Here is a 22521-nt window from a genome sequence, read left to right as displayed (position 1 = left end):
GAGCCGGGGTAAAGGGGGTGGGGGGCAGTGGGAGTAAGGGGGTGGGTGGGATAGTTAGTTTATTTTTTTTAAATATATAATAATAAAATAATTTTAAAATTTCAAATTATTTATATATAATATGAATTAAATAATATGTTGAATTTAGACCTTTTATTTTTTTAAAATCTAACGGTTGAGATTAATTGGTTAGATCTAACGATCAATATTTGACCAAAACACGATCACTAAAATAAAAAATAATATATATTAAGTAAGGGTATAATAGTCATTTTTTAAAAAATTAACACCATTAGTTGGATTTAACGAAGAGGGGGCGATTGAACTGAGTTTTACAAAACACATAGGAACTTTTAACCTATTCTGAAAATAGAAAGGTTCTTTTTACAGATTTTTTAAAACACATGGGGTTTTATGCATTTTGTCCGAAAAATTACGAATATCCCTTAAATCGTCTAAAACATATCCGCTTACAATGAATTTATCACGATGAAGTATTTATTAGGAGACCATTATAGTTCTTGAGGTATTTGAAAATTTTTGAACTATGAAGAAAATTTTATAATTATAATAAAGCTCATGAGAGCTCATTATAATTTATCTAATATATACTTTGATATTTCCAATTAGGAACTAGCTACAATAATACCTCCATAATTATAATTAAATTATAAAATTACTGGTATTATTTTAATAATACATTATCACCTCATCACTCTTGTGTTTTCATATTTTCATTAGATGGATATGAGTTCCCAGAGAATGGAACGTCAGAAAGATCAACTGCTGTCAATACAATGAAAACATCAAACAAAAAAATATCTGTTTGATTATTCAAATGATATGCATGATTCTTGTAATATGATGATAATAAAGGAAGTGATATAATCATCAATTCAAAAATAGAGTAGTTACAGCCAGGCAGCTACTCACCAGCCAAAGTTATTCAATACAAAACTTAAATGAATTCAGTACAACATAAGATACAGTTGTACTGGCAACAGACCATGAAGCTTCAAAAGGGTCATAATTGCTTGAGTTATGAACTTATTCAAAGTTTGTCAACTGTCTCACATATGTGAGTTCTAGTATCCTAAATTCCTAAACAGGTTCATACACTCTGGTAATCCTTAATCAGGACTACTTATCAATCATCAGCTTTTCACTTGAAACAACGCCGAAGGGAAAAAGAGAGAGATATTGCAGAATCATATGAATCTGAAAATATAACTCTTCCAAGAATTTTCACCATGCATAACCCGTCCAAACTTTTTGTCCGCTACCTACGAACAAGTAATAGACTGTTTGAGCAAAGAGCGAGAACAAAGGTTCATTGAATGCAACAAAAAGGACTCGATACACATTCTCACCAAAAAGTACCTAATTCTTCTCTGCGCCGACTTGCTGCCTAACTCTGCGTGCACAATCTGCAAAATCTTTTACAAATTGAGCACATTTCAGGGGGTCCTTGACATGTTCCTTGTAGCAGTTCAAACATGCATCTTTCTGATCCAAACAGGGCATGGGCTTTCGACTTGGAAGCTTAAATTCTTTATCGTGGAGATCCTTTGCTCTTTGGGTGACCTCCTGTAGCATGTTTTCTTCCTGCTTCTGCAACCTCTCGACAACCTTTTCACTCTCCTGGAGGACAGACCAAATGGCATCTAATTCTGTGTTTGCAGGTTTCTGAGGTGGAATAGGATAGTATGAAGGAGGCTGAATTGGCCATCCAGTCAAAGGGGCGGCTTTAATTGTCTCTGTATCATCAGATAGCTGATTCGGAGGCACTGTCTGGGGTTGAGGTGGTTCTCGTGGAACCTTTGATTTTGGCTTTCTTGTTTTCTTCTTGACCTTCTCACCATCATCAACAAGGTTCCTGACTAAGTTGCTGCTGATTTGTATTGTAAATGATTCACCCATGTTACCAGTAGGTTCTAGTTAACCTGAAATATCCATACAGAATGATAGGTATCGTGAGTAATATGAGATTAAGTACATTACACTTATGCTTCACAGGAGGCAAGAAACTCAAGGGTCTGAGTCCAAATGAAAATTTTAGTATCTTTATCACTTCTGAAAAGTTTAACAAATCTCAAGTCTTGTGAGTATGGGTGGCAACGAGTGGAGCCCGACTCTGTGATTTCGAGCTCGAGCTCTCGAATTTGTTCCAGAAAAATTTGAATAAAATTGCAGCAGAATGGAGGTGGGAAGGAGAGAAAGAGATGAGAGAAACTCAGAAATTTTACTAATTGATAATGGTCTTCCTTACAACATTACAACTCTTTTACAAACAATTCTCAAAGCAAACAAAAGTATAAGGAACTAAGGCTGGAAAGGAATCCAACAACAAGAATTAAACAAATCATAGTCCCCTAAAAACAAGAATTAAACAAATCATTCAAGACGGTGTATCGTTGAATCGGACCATGTGATTTTAAATCATAACGTCTGATATAATCTAATGGACACAGTCTTGTACATATTTAAATTTGGAACGAATCACGTGCCCGAATTTTAAGATATCGTAATTATTAATTAAACTTTTTAATCTCATTATATATATAATAAAATAATAAGTAGAAGTTCAACCATCATCATCATCATCATCATCATCATCATCATCATTATTATTGTTGTTATTATTATTATTATTATTATTATTATGATTTTTTAGATTAATTTATAGAAATTACTAAATTTTGACATAAATTTATAAATAATAAAAAAATATAAGTATATTACTTGTCAATTTTAAAATGTTAACATAATACAAATATATATTAAAATATAACATAAAGTTCTATATATTATATTAAATAATAATTTTAACTATAAAAAAATATTATAATTTACTAAGTTGTTGATTAAATTTATTTTTGTATACAGATTAAATGTATAAATAAAAGTACCACAATTTATTATTATTCAAAATAAAATGTATGATATTGATTAATAGTTATAATATATGGTCAATTTAGATTATAAAACTGATCAAATATTAAATATAAAATATTCAAAAATAAAAATATATAAAAAAAAAATATATATTCACCAGCTCGTGAGCAACTAAACTGAGCTCGAGTCGAGCTCAAAATTGAGTTTCGCGAGCAGGCTCGACTCATCTGCCACCCCTACTTGTGAGCATCAATATAGATTATCATTCAAACCATAATTGTTTATGAATGTTGTTCTGAAGTACAGGGGACAACTCCGTGAAAACCGAAGGGTACAGTTGATTATCTTCAAAAACCATGAGGATCAGAAAAATTTAAACCTGCAATGTCATCATATGCCCACCGCTACTATCCCTCTCGCCAATGGAATTTTCGTAGCATGTGGGACTATTGGTCCTCTCATTATTCTGAACCATCACTAATCCCACTACCAAATCAGGCATTACAAAAAGAAAATAGGTAAAGACTAAATAGCACTTAAGAACAGATTTCATATGAGTCGCATGGCGAGTAACCATTTCAAGGTGAAACAACCTATTAACTAAAACAGACAGAGGGAAGCCAATCTACTGTAAGAAATAATGGCAGCTCACAGACTACATATGATTGCAAGCTGCTTTAAGAAGGATTACCTGCCCGATAACAAAGCAAAGGTAATAACCATTGTGCAGGAAATATTACACTTTCTTGCACAAAGTAGTACTTGCCGAGATAAATGCAGTCAAAATAGTTTAATCTACTTTAGACTTCACCAACTTAAACCAATTAAGAATTAAGTAAATGGGTAAACAAAATACGATTCCCCAGCCATAGCACAAAAGATCTTGCATGAATCCTATTAAAAGCCATCATACCAAGATATTGATTTAGTGCTTCTACTATATAAAGCTAACGCCTCCCCCTTGGTGACATAGTCATAACTTTTAAGGGGAAAAAACATTACAAAATAGTAAAAAAAAAAAAAAAGAAAGAAAGAAAACATAATCAGCAAACCCATGTCCAGCAAAATCCAACCTCCTTTCATATTGATCAAACCTAGGAGAGACAGACTGCCGAGTTTAGCATCCACTGAATAAGGAAGCGAAGAACTAATATTAGTCATCTTAAAACTTTGGTTTCTTCTTTGCCAAATATGCTTTTTCTGCTGCAACATTAAGCTCACTTAACCACTCCAATATTTCTTCAATTGTTTCATAGACCTAAGTGAAATACTACATTTGACGAATGACCTTATAGCGAAAATCTGCAATTCCATTTTATGTTATCATTAACTTGAAGGGAAATTTTGGGTTATCATGGTTTTCAATACCGCATGTATATCGTTCACTGAAGCATCCTTCAATATAAATAACGTCTAAACACATGGCATGATTGGCTCAAGAATAACTACTAAGAAAGAGAAATATAGCTATTTATTTTCTTCAAATGGCACAACTTGATATTTTTACATACAGAATTGTTGAAAAGCAGCTGGTTGTTGACAAAGGTCAGTAAAAAGCAATCAATAACTATTCACTACATTAGGGGTATAAACATGAACTCCAAGTCTCCAACTGCTATCTTTATGCAATATAACTTTTTAGTTTTTGATATTTCTGATTAAATCAATAAAACCATCTATTATCTGGATTTTTTAGCTTAAAGTGATCACATATTAGGATGGTCGTGCCCAATAAACAAAACATAAAATGAAAGAACAACATTCCGTACATCATCTGTTGCACAAGTAAAGCTCACAAAAAGCCTTCCAACTGATGAAGGGTCCAAGAGAAAATGCTCCATGACTGAGATCCTTACCAGCTAATTTGGAGCTTCATCTTAGTTAAAAACAAGTGCAAAGTCTTTTACATACTCTACCATCAGCTGTCTGATAAAGCAATTACCAGTGTCAACATGACCATTTTTCAGATTTCACTGAACTACTCAGGCACACACAAAACAGGTCATCAGTATGATTGAAAGAATGCTAGACAGCTATATAATTCAGATGGACTGCAAATGCAGCTAACATCCATGGCCTACTTAGAGAATCCCACAAAAGGTAATCCCCATCTTAATCAGCAAATGGTCTTAAGCGGAATCTTAACCAGTGCAGTGAATCTTTTGATACAGAGATTCATCTTACTATATTCAAATGCTTCCTATTATGAGATGCCAATCCCAAACTAGCAATCAGACCCTCACACTCTAAGAACACCCTTAACTAGTTCATCCTTGAAAGGTTTACAATGAGAAGCAATAAAAACCATGTATAAAATGTTAAAAGTACCATAAACTTTCACAGCAATATTGAGATATCAATAAGCAAAGTGTGGATATGATGAATCCCGAAACAAAATTCTTATCTATTACTAGTGAAGATCAGTAGAAAGTAGTGCGCCATTGTGCGCCGTGCGCCACTGACTACTAAGATTTCTTTCTCTGCTGGCTCCATGGAAAAGTCATATGGAAGTGATAGACGTTAATGAGAAAGGGTGTGGAGAATCCAGTTAAAGTAAGGATATCATAACACAACAATAAGTCCCTAGTTATGCTTTTACTTCAATGAAGCCCCTAAACTTTAGACAGCAGGCATAATTGTAACAGTCAACAATTTACTAAAGAACATGATCTATAGCCAGGGAACAAAAACCTATAAGCCCCTACAACTATGCCAAAAATGCAGTGAAAGCTGTGATTTTATCTACCAACTCCAATCCTGTATTCATATGTGTAATGAAGTCCTTACTTATTGAAGGATATGACTCATATGACCTCCAACTCATCAATTATTTCTGAACACTTTGAAAACCTCTGAAATCTGCTTTGCAAAGAAACAGCTGTATATATGCCACAGGCCAACAGCCATTTAAATTCCACCTCAACAAGGATCCACGAGTAAAAACAAAAGTAATAGAAGGAAAATGGAATACTCAGATCACGCCAAATTAATGAATATCTTCAAACGCACAAACTTCCACAAGCCCTACTCGATGGTTTCCATTACTAAAATTCCAAACCCTAATTTACCAATAAAACGAACGACTTCAAATTCCACGAAACTAACTCGACGTCCGAACTTAAAGAATTCTCCCCCCTTTCAGGAATAAATATCTTCTAGTTAAAATCATAGATAGAAATTAAAACCGAAAAATCACAACCAACAACACTACCAAATTCCAAAAATGACAAAAACAGACAGATAATCCTCAGAAATCATATGAAATGTTACAATAAAAAATAAAAACACCATATCAATATTACCGCCACAAGCAATCGCTAAATTGTCGCGGATTATCGCAAAAAAGACACATATGATCAAAATAAGCCATTAGTCGATGCAAAACTAGAAATGTACCTGGTGATCGGGGGGAAAAACCGGCAATAATTAGAATTCCGCAGGGCAGAGTGCAGAAGAACAGAAGAGAATTGAAGTTGGATGAAATGATGAAGAAAATCTCAGCCTTGAAAGGAAAGGGCCGACTTTTAAATACAGAGAGACAAAACAAAGTGGGAAGCTTCTTGTACACGGGCCCACGGACTAATTGGGCTCTGACTGTCCAGGAACTGTTTGGGTCATAAAACTTTAATTGGGCTTAATTGGATGTGCTGCAACCCAAATATTACTAGGGAGTAAAATAATTAACTTGTTGTCAGTTATATGCACCGACACTTCAAAAAATTATGCGGTGTAGGATGGATACTGCATCAATTATTGTGAGAGGCGGCATTTCACTCTTTCAAAAATTAAAATAAAAAAGAAACTTAACATGAGCAATTACGTGTTTGACACTATAAATTTATTTCTCTTTTGTATATTTTATGAATATAAAATATAAAAATTTCTTAAAATTAATTAAATAAATAATATCTTCCCATTTGATTTTATTTACCTCATTTTGTTTTTATTTTTTTTAAAAGTTATATTTTTTCTTTTAGCAATATTTTTAGTTTACAAATCAAGTTTACTAATGTTTGACATATAATTGAAATGAAAGTATTTCTCATTTTGTAAATTATTCATCAATTATATACATATACGTCTCCTTTACACTAAAATTATAAAAACAATCGTATCGAAACCGTATTGTGTCCTAAACTTTGATCAATTATGTCTTATCATATTTATATATACTTATTTTATATTTTATCGTATCTTGTTTGTAGAGTGGAGTCAATCCAAATGTATTTAGAAAAGATGGTTGACATTGGTGACAGATGAAAAGAGCAAAATTGATTGAAATTTGAAACAGGGAGAGTCCCTTCCCCGTTTCTATGAACTAGGAATCCGAGTTTCAAGGTTTTAAGTGACAATGAGAAAAATTATACTAAAGCTACATATTAGCTAATAATAACTTTTCTTTTCCATAATAATGTGTTACACAATGGTAAATTCGGGAGTATTTATAAATGTCAAAAATAAGTATTTACCCTTGTTGATTTTTTCAAAAAAATAAAAAAATGAGGGTGGTAAAATAAATAATCTATAAAAAATATTAGTTCATAAAAATATTTTAAGAAATTATAAAATATATATAATTATAATTTATAATCTAAAAGAACATTTTGATCAGTTTGCCAAAAAAATTGAATAAAAACCTAATAGAATGGTCCTATTGTTAAGTGGACGTCAAAATTAAGAGGATATTTAAAACAACAAAAAGGCATTTGTAATTATATCAAACCTCAAAAAAGGTAATTGTAAATTACCCTCTTTTTTTATAAAAAAAATTCCAACAACTTTTACTACTACTTAACTTACCACTTATTTTTACTAGAAAGCCAGAACTATTGCAAACACCCTTTTACCCCAACAAATAAATAAGAGAATATGTATTTGAGTGCACTAAAGGGTTGAATATTCATCTTACTTAATGTTAATTTATTATATCTTTTTTTGTTATATTGATGTATTGATCGCATATTGATATAATCTCGTAACGCAACTTAGGCCAAACAAGTGAAAATTGCATCCCTACACTCATAAAACACAAATTAAGTTTCGCAAAACAATCCTTAGTTTCTGGTTCCTAAAGCTAAAAACTTGATTGAAGCAATCCAGAAGGTATGGTAGCCTCATTGCTAGACCACATTCATATATACCTCCAGAATACCAATAGCCAATTTGAGTTCCTATTCCTTGAAATCGTCCTTGTCATCAATTGGAATTGGCTGGTTTCTCCAGAACACAGCAAGAGCACTTCCACCCAGCTGCAAGATATATTTTTTTAAAAAACTGAATGATAAAAAACTTCACCAGAATGCTTTAGTGTGCAGGATATATGTGTACAAGTACTCAAACGCCAGCTAAAGAAGTTTACCGCCATGCAAACGACGCTAACCGCAGAGGGTACGGCCACAAGAGGATTTGTGAAGTGCTTCTGGGCCAATAGAAATCCGAGCGCGGAACTCTGTGGATGGAGATGTAAAGGAGGTTTATGGAATGGTCAAGTGATTATTTTTGTGGATTATTTCCGGGTAAATTATATTTTGCCATCCGAACTATGCCCGTTTTAAACTTTGCTGTTGAAACTTTTTTTTGTGTGTTAATTTATCATCACAACTTTACAAAATTTGCACTTTGCCATATATGACCGTCTTTTGTTGGTTTTTCTGCTGAAAAAACAGCACATGTTGTTCATATATGAATAGTATCACATCGCATTACCATTAAATATCACATGTGCACTGCATATGGTGGTTTTTCGACAAAAAACTTGGTTGAAAAATAATTATAAATGACAAAGTGCAAAATTTTGTAAAGTTGAGATGGTAACTTGGAACAAAAAAAAATTAAATGTCAAAATGCAAAACCGATCATAGTTCGAATGGCAAAATGTAATTAACCATTATTTCTTGCTGATATAGGTATTGAATACGGTACCTGCATTCCACATTCTATGGAAATGGTCCTGGAGGTTGATTCACCGAACGATATTTTTGATAGCCAATAACCGAGAAAAAATGCTGCAGCATGTAGGAGGGCCACTGGGAGTAATAACTGCGCTCCCTGAGTTTTCAGGACATCTGCAACTTGCCCAATCTGAAGAAAGACAGAGTAGGTTCTTGGTGAAAAACACAGAAGGTATGAAAAAAAATGAAAGTGCCGGACACAGGGAATAGGGAGGAGGAGAACGCGGTGTTGGAGGTCAACTATTCGCTGTACGCTATTATGAAATTCTTTTATCGTTTCTTAACCTGTGAACTTACCGGGCTAGCGCAGAGGAGGGTGGTCAGGATAACTCCAATTAAAGGTGTAACTGTAACTATTTTTGAGGTGAATTTTGGGAAGAATTCATTTGATAAAACTGCAAAACATAAAAAGTTGACCAGGACAAGACTGTCAATCGAACTTTGAGGATATATAGCGGATTAATAGATATAATAGATTCTGGACAAATGACTAAATAGGCCAGGAAGATATAATTCAGATTAAGTTCAACATTTTTGAGCTTACCCCCAATAATTGTTGGGACTAACACAACCTGAAAAGTGCTGATAGCTAGGCCCTGTAAGGACAGTAGACGGAAAGTTAACCAGGTCAGCAGATATCCCAAGTTACAAGTAAATCATAGCTGATAATAGAGCATGGCACGCCATGGTGCAAGGATCCGCTAGAGCCACAGCGCATGGCGCGATAAGCTCTGAGCACAGAGCACACATACATAAACAAATATATTTCATACATCAATATACTTTCACATAAAAAACGCACAAACAATTAAATATAAACACTAAGAAATTATTTTAACCATACTATAAAAGAAATATGCAAAACAACAAGTGTTGGGGGAAAAGACGAGTTCAAAATATGCAAAGCCATTAACCAAATCCTGCATAGTCATTATAAAAATAAAAAAAAAATAAAACATCCATCACTCAAGTAAATTACACGATAGCAAGTCCAACAGATAGGCAGGATGCCATTTCGATTATAGTAAAAGCTAAGCAGACTTTCAAGCGGCTTTGATCAGCCTATGTAATATCATAGACTGATGCAGGCACGGAGCCTGTCCATCCAAGAAGCAACTACATTACCATTTACATGGTTATACTACTAGCTTTAGAGATAATCTAGCAATTATAGAAAGTCTACAGTTGTATTGTAAACTTTTCTGCATAGAATAAGTAAAGAATATACAAACTTACAGCCGCGTCAACAGGCACCAGTTGACCTGCCAGAAGCTTAGTCAGGAGTGGAGTCATCACAATAGCACCAATAGTTGAACAACTGCAATACAAACAAAAAAGCTTAGTTCATTCACTATGTACCATCTATTTTTCCCCTTATGGGTGATATTATACTGGAGAGTGACTCAGTGGTGCTATTTCACACTTTTTCACCTTATTTCTTACTATATTCAGGATAACATGTGAAAATGCGATTGCCTGTTGGATCATATGAATATCATATATTATTTGGAGGTCCAGGGAATATGGTATATGTTGCAACACCCAATCTTATCCCATATGATTTAAAACTGTTTATATCTTCCCAAGTTTTTAAAAATATGAACATAGCATTTTATACTGCTTTCCCTTCACAAAGCAGTAGTCAAAAGTAATTTTTCTCCATCAATTAAGATATAGCAGTCGGAAAAAATATCGAATGCACTCTTTAACTCTTTCAAAAAATTAATAATACTCATAATCCTAGATAATAATATATGAAAACGCATAGAATGTGGGATCTGATAGTACATAAGAATCATTCGGGAATTTTTAAGATAAATACAACAAATATATAAGCTGAAAGGCAACAGGAATAACTGCATTGCAACAAGAAAATGCAAAGGCACAATAACTTAAGCTTACGTTGTCATGAGAACTGATAGAGCAACATTGCCTTTAGATATATATGTTGCAACATTTGATGCTTGGCCTCCAGGACAACATGAAACCAAAATAAGTCCAGTTGCCAGGGGAGCAGACAGTTTCAGCGTCTGTAGTACATTGCAAAAGTAGTTAAGCATTATTTGAGCCAGGAATCATGAATCTACATCAAACAGGTTTCACATGCATCACAACTTGAGGGACGGCTCAAAACCACATTCATTACTCATGAAATGACATCAGAAACACACTTTAGCATTGCAACCTAGAAGATGTGTTTCATATGAGAATTTTACTGACCAAATTCTTAGTTAGAGCTTTACAGTAAGAAAAATCACTAAAGAGGTTACCACGGACATGTCAAGCAGCAATAAGACATACCATTGCAATGAAAAAGCCCAACATTGGCTTGATGAGGTATTGAGCTAAAAATCCTACACCCACCTGTTATCAAAATGGTAACAGATGTAAGGCCTCAGTTCCTTGCAACAAACATTTCCACAGGTTTACAGATGAGTTACTACTTACAGTCCAAGGATTGCGCAAGCATCGTTTGAAGTCATCAAATGTCAGAGTTAATCCCATTGAAAGCATGAGGAAACCCAAACCAACAGTAAATAGATCTGTTTCTAACCAAGTTACCTGCAAAAGATTGAAGACTTGAGTGCTTAATTAATATTTATTTTCAGCCAGTGGAACTGAAAAAACTTACCATTGCAGGCTTGTAAATGCCAATAATGGTACCTAAAATGACCTGCAATGAGTCAAAAATTCTGAATGTGAACTTTTTCCTGAAAAAGTAGTACCTTCTAGAGACATATGACATAAAAGAGTATCAGGATGAGATCCAACATGCTATAACTTACCCATACGGGAAACAGAGTCGTCAATATTTCAATTATTCTCTCATATTGGCTCATCTGACCAGGAGCACTGCTTGAAAAATCTCCAGAGGTAGCTGCTTTGCAATGAACTCTGGGGTTCCTAGGACAAGGATAAACGAATGAGAGTTTCTGTGTTAGTGAAAATGAATCAGGAATCAAGGTAAATGAAAGAATTTTAAATCAACCTCAGAGATAGGTTAGGACGAATCATAGATTAGAAAGTCACGTGAGCGATAAAAAATAAAAGAGAGTAATGAAGTAATCAAATCCAAAACCCTCATTTTAAGTAACCATACAAAAGTAGCAATTAAGTAAATAAATTACTTAATTTACTTTCTAAGAGGGAAATGGGGTAGCAATTGAAAACAGAGTCTAAAACAGAAAGCAAGTGAACTTTAAGGGGCAGCCAACTCTCCAAAATTGCATATTTCAAAAGAAAGTGGCACACGATGAATCAATCATGGAAACTCAAAAGTAGCGAATCGAGAATGCAGTGGCACCAGCAAGTCATGGAGGAGCTTCAAAATTCCATGGGAAACTGAATTCCAATGAAATGATCACCATCTAATTCTTGAAAATTACATTGACTACTATCTAACTCCAATTGAGAATGTGTTGGCACCACCCACTCCGAACAAGGATTTAATCCAGCAAGCCTAATTGACTTTGGTGATAGTATAACACCAAGATTTTAAAATGGTAAATGTTTTAACTTGTTGAAATATGTAGAAAAGTGGAGAAGAATGAGAAGTAAAACAAGAAATGGGAGACGAGGTGGAGAGGAAAAATAAGAATGATTTATTCTCACAATTGAGTACGGAAGTTTCATTAATCAACCACCAGCATTCCAATGCTTTACATGGATTCCAACAACCTTAAAAACCAAGTAGGCCTCCAAATCTGACTATTACTAACTACTTAGGACATTGAAGGTAATGATCACAAAGCAAGAGAGTCAATGAGCGTGGTCTTGGGTAAAGAAATTGAATTCTAGAATTGCTACTAAATCACAAATAAATTGGAATTACAAAAGTATGCGACCCAAAAGTACTAGAAAAACTCAGATGCTAACTTAATTAAGAAAGACTATATGCACTATTATCTGTAAATGAGACAGTAGTACCAAACCATCTCCTGCAATTGCTTTTCCAAGAACATGTTTGTGTGGATATCATTCTCATGCATGCTCTGCCTGATAAAAGAAGACTTGATCATAGGATTTGGGATGTTTGATTGCAAAAATTAAAGCTTTGACCTTCAACTATTCGCTTCACACGAGCTTCTTCTTGAAACATATGCAGGTTTCCTTTCTTTACCAGAGTACTCATATTTGGATACTCAATCCTATAGGATCGTCAACTGTGTACAGTACAAAAAATTAAGATGCTTGAACAGACCTAAGTTTTTCCTTTTACAAGTTTTAAGTTGTATCATGTGCATAGGTTTTAAAACTGATATCATTAAAAATCACATGTAACTTCATCCAACAATGCAATAGAATTTTCTATGTCTAAAATCCAAATTTGGCATAATATGTTATTTTTTGGATTATAGAAATGAAGTCCAATGTAAAACTTTGGATAATATTGATTTTCAATCCCTTCTTCTGCCAATGGTGATAATTCGAAGTTGTGACAACCTATACTAATATCAAAACTTACAAGGCTTCGACACACATATTTGTTTTATATATCCACATATTGCAATGCATGTTCCTGCTATCTTTTCTTAAAAAAATTATCCCAGTACTTGATTACTAATTATTCTAAAGTCTCTTGTTCAGACAACATGTAAGAAAAACACATTTAAAGACATATCTGAAATTTACAACATGCACTGTACCTGTATAAACCACATGTTTGGTTGACTCTTCTTGCATTTTCCTTATTAACCTCGACATCTTGTGGGTAAAGTAGACCAAACTGTCCTAAAGAAGAGCCCTTTTTTCCTAAACCTTGGCATTCCTTTACAAGCATCACAGTAGAAGTCACTGTTCTTGGTCGCTGGCTGCTTCTTGGTTCCTTCCGATCGGCAGTCTTCCTCATAAAAGCAACTGAAGAAATAGAACCTCTAGATACATGAATTCTATTTGGCTCCCCAAGGAAAGGGTATCTCAAGTAACTGACAGAAAAACAAAAATAGGTCAAGTACCTGAAAATTACACACAAGATATGTTTGGAATATAATAGCAAAAATTCAGGTTCGTCTGTAAATAATTAATACAGTTCGTCTTCCACATGCATGTTTACCTGGATTGGGTAGAAGCACTAGGGAAAGACACCATTGCTCAACAACTTGCGCCCACTTCCACTATCACCCAATCTAACAGCCCCTATAGTAAGGAAATTTCCAACATTAAAATGATAATACCATATGAAAATTTAGCATTTACTACTTTCTGGCTTCAACTTCATTTTCATAATTAATCCATGGACACATAGGACATTCAAATATAGTAGAATGTCACAAAAATATAAGAAAATGTAGCCAACTCTTCTTGCCTCAGCCAATAAACTCATTTCATCATATTAATCTTTCAGGAACTCAATAAGAAACTACTATCCTCTCTTTCATGCACCTTCTAGCTAGTCTTCACAAGAATGAGAATTATTTCACTACACAAACTGAAAAGAATACATTGTACCCAATACGGAATTCCATGCAATGCATGAGTATCAAAGATTAAGTAATCAGCAGGAATTCATCAAACATTCAGGAAACCAACACATGATAAGTAGCCTATATCAATTAAACAAAAAAAAAAAGAGAGAAAAGAAAAGAAAATTTAGAGAGCACAAGAAGAACTTACCTCAAGTAAACAAGCAAGCAACTTAGACCACCTCCACAGCCGCGCTCTCTATCTCTACTCTAATGATAAAGCAAAGGCTGGCGATACTTCCAAAGCACTAAATGATTCCGCCAGGTCAAAGTTCCGTATAATGACAGACTTGCCCCTACCCGAACCAAACTTTTTTCCACCCCACAATTTCTGCCCGCGGCTTTTGCTTCTCCATCATCGTCCTTGAAGCTCTTCAACACGAAGTCTCGAAAAACTGAATCAACCATCCACATTCCTCACACCCTACGGAGAGAATTCTACCCCCAATTAGCATTGATTTCCGCCAAATTTCTCAAACCACAGCAATCGTCACGGAGCTGAATCCGCCATCACCTAGAAGAGGAAAATTCACCGCAACCTACAACTGAGAATTCAGTAATCTGTGATTTTTAATCCGGTGGTTAGTTTGATTTCTCGTCTCTCTTGATCAAACTGTTACTTGGAAGGGGCAAACTCGACTCGTAAGAAAAAATGGGTCTGATCGAAGCAATTTTAGCTCTGACATTATCGGCCCCAACCCCTGGCGCAAGAATGGCTGGCGGAAGTCAGAAGCGTGCTTTTTTTAAACTGTTTTAGGATAAGGTAATCCTCACACTATTCGACGTCGTGTTTCCATAATTTGCAACTATATGTTTTCCTATTGTATTTTTACGATGAATGTAAGAAATAGAGTCTAGCTAAGCACGATTTTACTTTATTAATTTGATAAACTTCTAAACTCTATTCGATTACTAAAAAAATTAATAAAATGCGTTTAAAAAAGTAAGATTATTTGAACTTGATTTGTAAAATGCTTATTCGAACTGGATTAGTTATTAATACAATTAAGTTCAAATATTGTAAAGTTAAAACATATTCATTATGTTTGGATTTGTGTTTCTGCACACCTAGTGAAGGTGTGCAGATTTGAATTTTAAATTTTTTTTATTTCTTTTTTTTTTAATTATATTTTTTCCTTCTCTCTCCATGATCGGGGGCGAGTGAGCAAATCTTTTCCTTCGATCGCCGTAAGGGCATGGATAATAGGCACCGTGAGAGGGGTGTAAACGGCATGGATCCTATGGAAGGGTGCATTCTTGTCCTTAAATTTGGTGCGCTGTTTCTTGAAGGGGCCCTCCTCCCTAGCCTCCTTCTTTTTCCTCTACTTTCCTTCTTGGTAGCTTGGGCGTCCTCCATGTTAATATACTTGGCGGCGCGAGTCAAGAGGACACCGAACTTCAAAACAGGATTCTTGGCATGAAGAAATCCCCGTCCAAGAGTCCTTGTGAGAAGGCACTGGCCTTCACTTCTTGTGTGGCGGAAGGTACTTCCAAGGCCGCGCTATTGAACCTTTGAAGGTACTCCCTCAAGGGGGTCGTTATCCTTTTGGCGTACAACGAAAAGGCTGAGCTCCATCTTTCGAAGCTTCTGGCTACTGGTGAACTGGTGCAGGAAAAAAGATTTGAAATCCTGGAAGCTTACTATTATTCCAGGAGGCAACTGGTTAAAGCATTATTACGCGGCCCTAGCAAAGGTGGTGACGAAAACTCAACACTTGATCCCGTCCGTGTACTTGTGCAACAAAACTGCATTCTCAAAACGCGAAAGGTGTTCTTGAGGGTCCATCGACCCATCATACTCAAAGATAACATGGGTGCAACAATTTGTAGGGAGCTAGTCCGCCATCACAATGTCTGTGAAGGGGACACCCTATTGTTCCTCTCCTAGGACTCCTGCTATCTAGTGCTACACGTCCTGGAGGTCTTTTTGAAGACACTCCAACTGGGCCAGTCACTGTTGGGAACTCCTTAGGGAGCTGCAGTAGGGAGCCCTTGCCAATGGCGGGGCCCCGGTTACAGCAATGCCTCCTTCTAGTGGGCTTTTGTTCGTTACTCCTTGAAGGTGCCTGCTTCCACCACAGGGGTTGAGCGAGTAGGTACTAGTACCATGATCTGCTCCCGAATGGCCGCTGCAACTACTTGTTGGATTGCACCCAGCAAGGCTGGGGAAAGTGCGGTTGACGTAGTGTCTGAGGAGGTGCTTCACATTGGAGGGTCAACCAATAGCTCCATCACCTTGGACAGGTTTTGGTATGATGGGCTCTCTCTTGGGCTGAGCTAAGTAGGCCTACAAGGTGTTTCCTTCTTAGGCTAAGTGTAGTGCCCTTGGACGGGTAGACTTTCTCCTAGGCTGGCCGGCCTGGCTTGGGCTTAGCATTTATCCTTGGGCCAATAACTTTTAGGTCATACCCATCAATGCGTATTTTCATTAAAGATATATTAATTTGATATCATATTTCAATATAAAATAAAAGTACATTGATTTGACATTACAGTTTAATATAAAACACAATCTCATTAACTCATCCAAATATATTCTCATTTTAGATGAAAATTTACACAAAATTGAAAACAACATATTTTCGACTAAAAATTGAAAATGAAAACACAACCAGACAGTTCCAGCTTGCAAAGACGCTCATTCAACTTTACAAAATTACTAAATTCACCCCTCCCACAATCTAAAATTACAACTACTTTCATAGACAGAATGATCATTTAACAAAATTTTCATTCATTCATTTTTTTTTTTTCGAATTTTTAAATCAAGGATAAGATGATAATTTTACTGTTTGTAAAGCATTTTGAAAAGGGTTATAAGTATAATTCTAAAAATTCAAGGGGATAAAATGTAATTATACTATTTAAAGGACTAAGTATAATTAATAAAAAATTTCTTTAATTCTTTGTCCACCAATTAGCCCTTATCCCAATCAATTTTTTGGGTTATAATAAGACAGGGCGATTTGTGTGGGGAGAAAAGTGTTATTTTGTTTATTTGAGGGCTGGAAAGTACTTATATGGTATTTTCTGGGTGGAAAATGAAAATTACCAAAACAGAACCCGTAATAAAATCGACAGCGAAAGCAAATTCGCATGCCTCTCTCCGCCGGCTCGCCGCCGCTAGTCAACTGAGGAAAAAAATCAGTCGTTTTTTCGTGCTTTTAAGGTATTTCTCTTGGCTCTTGACGATCAAGGATTAGATGCCACAAATATTCTGCTTATAATTCTTGAAAAAGGTTGAAAGAAGGATGGAACTAAAAACAAAGCGATGATATTTGATTCCCGAAATTCTGAATTTTGAGAGGTTGGCTATTTGTATTTTCTTTGGGAAATCCATTACGTTGATTTAGGTTTCGATACTGGCACCGATAGATGGAATGTAAACCCATGAACAATGGCATTGGACGAAGAATATCTTTCAAAATCTTATTCAAAGAAGTAGCTGGGGTGAATCCGAACAATATAGGACACTCATGGTGCATATTCTGTTTTGGATTGGGATGGGTTGTCTTTTTTCTTTTTCTTCTGTATGATGGCTAAATTTTGTCTCAAGTATATTGCTTGTTGAAGCTTTTAAATTAATGTAGTGGCGAGGTGAGTATTGTGAGCTAATTGGCTTAAACTTTTGTATCTCTTCACACTTTCTGGTTCTTTGCTTGCAAGTTCAAAAATTCGGTTGATGATTTTGTTAATTTGTTTCGTTGGGGATGCGGGATTTTCCGGTAGAACCAGGAAATGGTTGATCTTCAATGAAGGGGGACCTAAACCCGTGAGCAATAGAATCCCTTACAATTATCTATTCTACATTATTTCTGGGTATGCCAGAGGTTATACCTAAGCCTTATGAGATTAATATGGCCAATGATTAAACAAGTTGAAAGTACTCAGAGTGGGTAGTAAAAATCATGCCTCTTGCCTTTGTTATTGGTTATGGGTAACAGTCTCTATGCCAGTGAGTTACAAATTTGTTATGAAGATTTGAAATGTGAGCTCTATGAGATTTGGGAGCAGCCATGAGCTGACTCTGGGAGTTTCCTTATGTCCTGTCCCCTTGATGTGTGTGACCATTGCAGGCGAAGCACACCATCATCCATGTTTCCATTGCAAAACCTCTATGTTGTAAGGTAGTACCTGAACAGACTGCATTGTTAGTACTCATGTTGTAGAATGTTCCAGAGCTTCCATGGGATATCGGAACAGGTCATCATGCATCTGTTTTAAACTGACTAATATGTGGCATTCTTTAATTTCGATTGATGAATCGTTATGAGTCTTTAGAAATTATAAAAGCTGCAAGATAGACTAATTTTGTGTGATACTTTCGCTTTGGATCTAGTTCCCAATGAAAAGAGACAAGGATTGAAAAATGGCTCCTTTGTACCTCATTCAGGATAGGCATCTTAAAATGTGCTCAAAGAGTATGTAGCATGACATTTTTCTTGTCAAGCGTTGACAAAAGTGGAATGGCGATTATTTGGATTGGTTTTGTTGCAGGCAAGGATCAATCCAGTGTACGCAATTGCTACAGTATTTCCATTAGGCAGAAAAGTCTTACATATTTTAACTAAGTAGCATTGATATTAAATATCTTTAATATCAATGATTTCATAAGTTAATAATTATTTTTTAGTAGTAAATATTAATTACATTTCACAAATATTATATATTAAATAATATATAATACATATAATAAGAAAGAAGAAAGAAGAAAAGAAAGAGAAAGAGAGAGAAGAAGGCTGCGACAAGATTTAAGAAGAGAGAGAAAAGAAAGAAGAGAGAGAAAAGAATAAAAAAAAACATTTAAAATTAAAATTTCACACCTAGTATAGGTGTGCAAATTACAAAGCCAAGCATAGGGAAAATGTTTGAACAGAAACCTTCGATGCTTAATGCTACAACTTTCTCATCCACAGCTTCGATTGTTGGAGTAACACTTAAATTATGCAGAATACAAGGAAATAAATTACAAAAAACGCATTAAAAAACTTTGGTTATCTTTTTGGCATTTAATATCATTCCCATTTCTCTTGGATGGAAACTATGGTTAGTAGTTGGAGATGTCTTATTTGCATTAGGGAGCTGTTGTTGAAGCATGTTTAATTATTTATAGGTGTTGAAGAAGATGAATGATGAATCCTTATAGAATGACTTGATAGTTGCTTGAGATTGTGGAAAGAAATTGAAACCATGAATTAATCCAATTAGAGGTGTGAAGGAGCACAGTAGGCTTTGTTTGCTGGGTGGAGCTTCAAGTGATTGTTAGGCTGAAGAAATGATCACTTAAGAGAAGGGTTTATTGCCAGACATTAAAGGGAAAATGATGCATAAATTCTGGACAGATTACAATAAGATCTCCGAAGAACAACAAGAAAGCAAAGGAGACATTAAAATATTAGGATGTAGTAGTGAACTTTCTGGAGCAACTCAAAGATGAAATAAAAGGTTAGGGAGAAAAGTTAGTATTAAAGTAAAACATAGAAGAACGGCATCATTTGTTCTTTACTAAGTTCAGGTCCTAAATCAAAAATATATTAGATGGAGAAGACTAAGGCCAAATATATAGCAGCAAGAAGCTTGTGTAGTCAACTTGATCCTAACTTAATGACCCATTAGACTATATTTTTCCAAAACAGATGCGCTAAACTGTTGCTACACAAGCCTGAAGTGCTTCAGAAATTACATAAAATTGCTGGAGTTAATGCTTATTCAAAGACTAGGTAATTTCTAGTAAAACCAGCTAAGTTGATATTTATACCAAAATAGATACATCAGATCATGATAAACGGCTTCGCTCTATGTTGCAGTTAGCTTCCACTTATACTTCCAAGGTGCCTACCTTTCTTGCCACGTAGTAGCCTCTTGGATCAGATTATGCTGATTTTAGATTGTCTTCATGTAGCATTTCTTGCCTTTGCTCAATGTTTTACATACTTCTATAAACTTTTACAGTTTTGTAATCATAAAGAATGAGAAATTTGGCAATACCAAGTAGAATGATTCAATTGAAGTTTAGCTATAGAAGGTAAAAGTAATAAGACCCTCCTTCAAGTAGCCCGTAATTTATTTTGGGTTTTCTTCCATATGCAGTTAGCATTTATTTTTGTTAGGACAGCAGATATTTTTGGCCATATTGCAAATGCAGATTCTTGTTTGTAATTTATCAAGGATAGCTTTGGAGAAATGGAACAAGCATGGATGTTTCTCTTACTCCTCCATATTCATGTTTCATCTTTTCATAAAACTTCCATATTGCTAGTTGAATTTTACATGTTACAATAAGTTATTTGATATCATATGCACGCTTTATCTGAACCTTACCAGTTTTCAACATGGAAAAACTAGGAACATGATTATACGAAGAAGGAATTTCGGTTTCTGGTAATCCCGGCATTGCCAATCCATTTGAGACATGTCTATTGGCTGCCCACACGCACAAACACATGTCATTCTGAAGTATTGGAAACTTGGATGTCCAAGGTCAATAAGAGGAAAGAGAATTTGGATCCTTTCTCAACTAACTGAAAAACCAATCGGTCTTTTCTTTCCCCTTTCCCCTTACCCCCACCCCCTGTATGTGTGCATGTGCATGTGTCTCCTAAAGTCGACCCAGAAATGCTAAAGACCTGAACAGAGAAAAATGACACTGTTAATTTGATATTCTTCAGTGAATTGATGGACAAATGTTGGGTAAGACTTAATCAGAGAATTAGGTATTCTTCTGTTATGACATATTCTTCTGAAGAAAACTCCGATGTGCTCATCTCATGAACTACAAAGTGAAGATCAGTAGAAAGTAGTAATATATAAGAATTTTGTTTCGGGATTCATCATATCCACACTTTGCTTATTGATATCTCAATATTGCTGTGAAATTTTATGGTACTTTTAACATTTTATACATGGTTTTTATTGCTTCTCATTGTAAACCTTTCAAGGATGAACTAGTTAAGGGTGTTCTTAGAGTGTGAGGGTCTGATTGCTAGTTTGGGATTGGCATCTCATAATAGGAAGCATTTGAATATAGTGTAAGATGAATCTCTGTATCAAAAGATTCACTGCATTGGTTAAGATTCCGCTTAAGACCATTTGCTGATTAAGATGGGGGTTACCTTTTGTTGGATTCTCTAAGTAGGCTATGGATGTTAGCTGCATTTGCAGCCCATCTGAATTATATAGCTATCTAGAATTCTTTCAATCATACTGATGACCTGTTTTGTGTGTGCCTGAGTAGTTCAGTGAAATTTGGAAAATGGTAAGGATATCATAACACAACAATAAGTCCCTAGTTATGCTTTTACTTCAATGAAGCCCCTAAACTTTAGACAGGAGGCATAATTGTAACAGTCAACAATTTACTATAGAACATGATCTATAGCCAGGGAACAAAAACCTATAAGCCCCTACAACTATGCCAAAAATGCAGTGAAAGCTGTGATTTTATCTACCAACTCGAATCCTGTATTCATATGTGTAATTAAGTCCTAACTTATTGAAGGATATGACTCATATGACCTCCAACTCATCAATTATTTCTGAACACTTCGAAAACCTTTGAAATCTGCTTTGCAAAGAAACAGCTGTATATATGCCACAGGCCAATAGCCATTTAAATTCCACCTCAACAAGGATCCAGGAGTAAAAACACAAGTAATAGAAGGAAAATGGAATACTCAGATCACGCCAAATTAATGAATATCTTCAAACGCACAAACTTCAACAAGCCCAACTCGATGATTTCCATTACTAAAATTCCAAAACCTATTACCAAGAAAACGAACGACTTCAAATTCCACGAAACTAACTCCACGTCCGAACTTAAAGAATTCTCCCCGCTTTCAGAAATAAATATCTTCTAGTTAAAATCATAGATAGAAATTAAAACCGAAAAATCACAACTAACTGATAATCAACCAACAACACTACCAAATTCCAAAAATGACAAAAACAGACAGATAATCCTCAGAAATCATATGAAATTCACAATAAAAAATAAAAACACCATATCAATATTACCGCCACAAGCAATCGCTAAATTGTCGCGGATTATCGCAAAAAAGACACATATGATCAAAATAAGCCATTAGTCGATGCAAAACTAGAAATTTACCTGGTGATAGGGGGCGAAAACCGGCAATAATTAGAATTCCGCAGGGCAGAGTGCAGAGGAACAGAAGAGAATTGAAGTTGGATGAAAGGATAAGAAAATCTCA

At 35.1% G+C, this 22521-nt stretch overlaps 2 protein-coding genes across 5 annotated transcripts; both read right to left on the bottom strand.

Annotated features, from left to right (window-relative positions):
* Positions 1–865: 865 nt before the first annotated feature.
* LOC105164273 (copper ion binding protein) lies at positions 866–6436 on the bottom strand. Of its 3 annotated transcripts, none has more exons than XM_011082888.3 (3): positions 6292–6436; positions 1371–1943; positions 866–1283 (listed from the first exon to the last, which is right to left on the bottom strand). In XM_011082888.3, exon 2 carries the CDS (start codon positions 1918–1920, stop codon positions 1381–1383), a length of 540 nt encoding a protein of 179 aa, XP_011081190.1. In that variant the 5' UTR covers positions 1921–1943; positions 6292–6436; the 3' UTR covers positions 866–1283; positions 1371–1380. The 3 variants fall into 3 exon arrangements, with proteins under 3 accessions (XP_011081190.1, XP_011081191.1, XP_020550577.1); XM_011082889.3 differs by having other exon boundaries at positions 1381–1943; XM_020694918.2 differs by having other exon boundaries at positions 866–1943.
* A 1421-nt stretch (positions 6437–7857) lies between these two features.
* LOC105164275 (sodium/pyruvate cotransporter BASS2, chloroplastic) lies at positions 7858–22521 on the bottom strand. Of its 2 annotated transcripts, none has more exons than XM_088881266.1 (15): positions 22419–22521; positions 14460–15009; positions 13900–13982; positions 13493–13771; positions 11633–11741; positions 11479–11520; positions 11295–11408; positions 11148–11210; positions 10749–10876; positions 10083–10164; positions 9391–9442; positions 9144–9241; positions 8818–8976; positions 8255–8344; positions 7858–8144 (listed from the first exon to the last, which is right to left on the bottom strand). In XM_088881266.1, exons 3-15 carry the CDS (start codon positions 13932–13934, stop codon positions 8067–8069), a joined length of 1329 nt encoding a protein of 442 aa, XP_088737392.1. In that variant the 5' UTR covers positions 13935–13982; positions 14460–15009; positions 22419–22521; the 3' UTR covers positions 7858–8066. The 2 variants fall into 2 exon arrangements, with proteins under 2 accessions (XP_088737392.1, XP_088737391.1); XM_088881265.1 differs by having other exon boundaries at positions 11633–11750; positions 22419–22520.

This window comes from Sesamum indicum, linkage group LG6 (assembly GCF_026168435.1).
Source record: "Sesamum indicum cultivar Baizhima isolate 11 linkage group LG6, ASM2616843v1, whole genome shotgun sequence".
In the NCBI taxonomy this organism is placed as follows: Eukaryota; Viridiplantae; Streptophyta; class Magnoliopsida; order Lamiales; family Pedaliaceae; genus Sesamum; species Sesamum indicum.
Note: the sequence above shows the minus strand (reverse complement) of the source record. Positions and strands in the feature narration are given on the sequence as shown.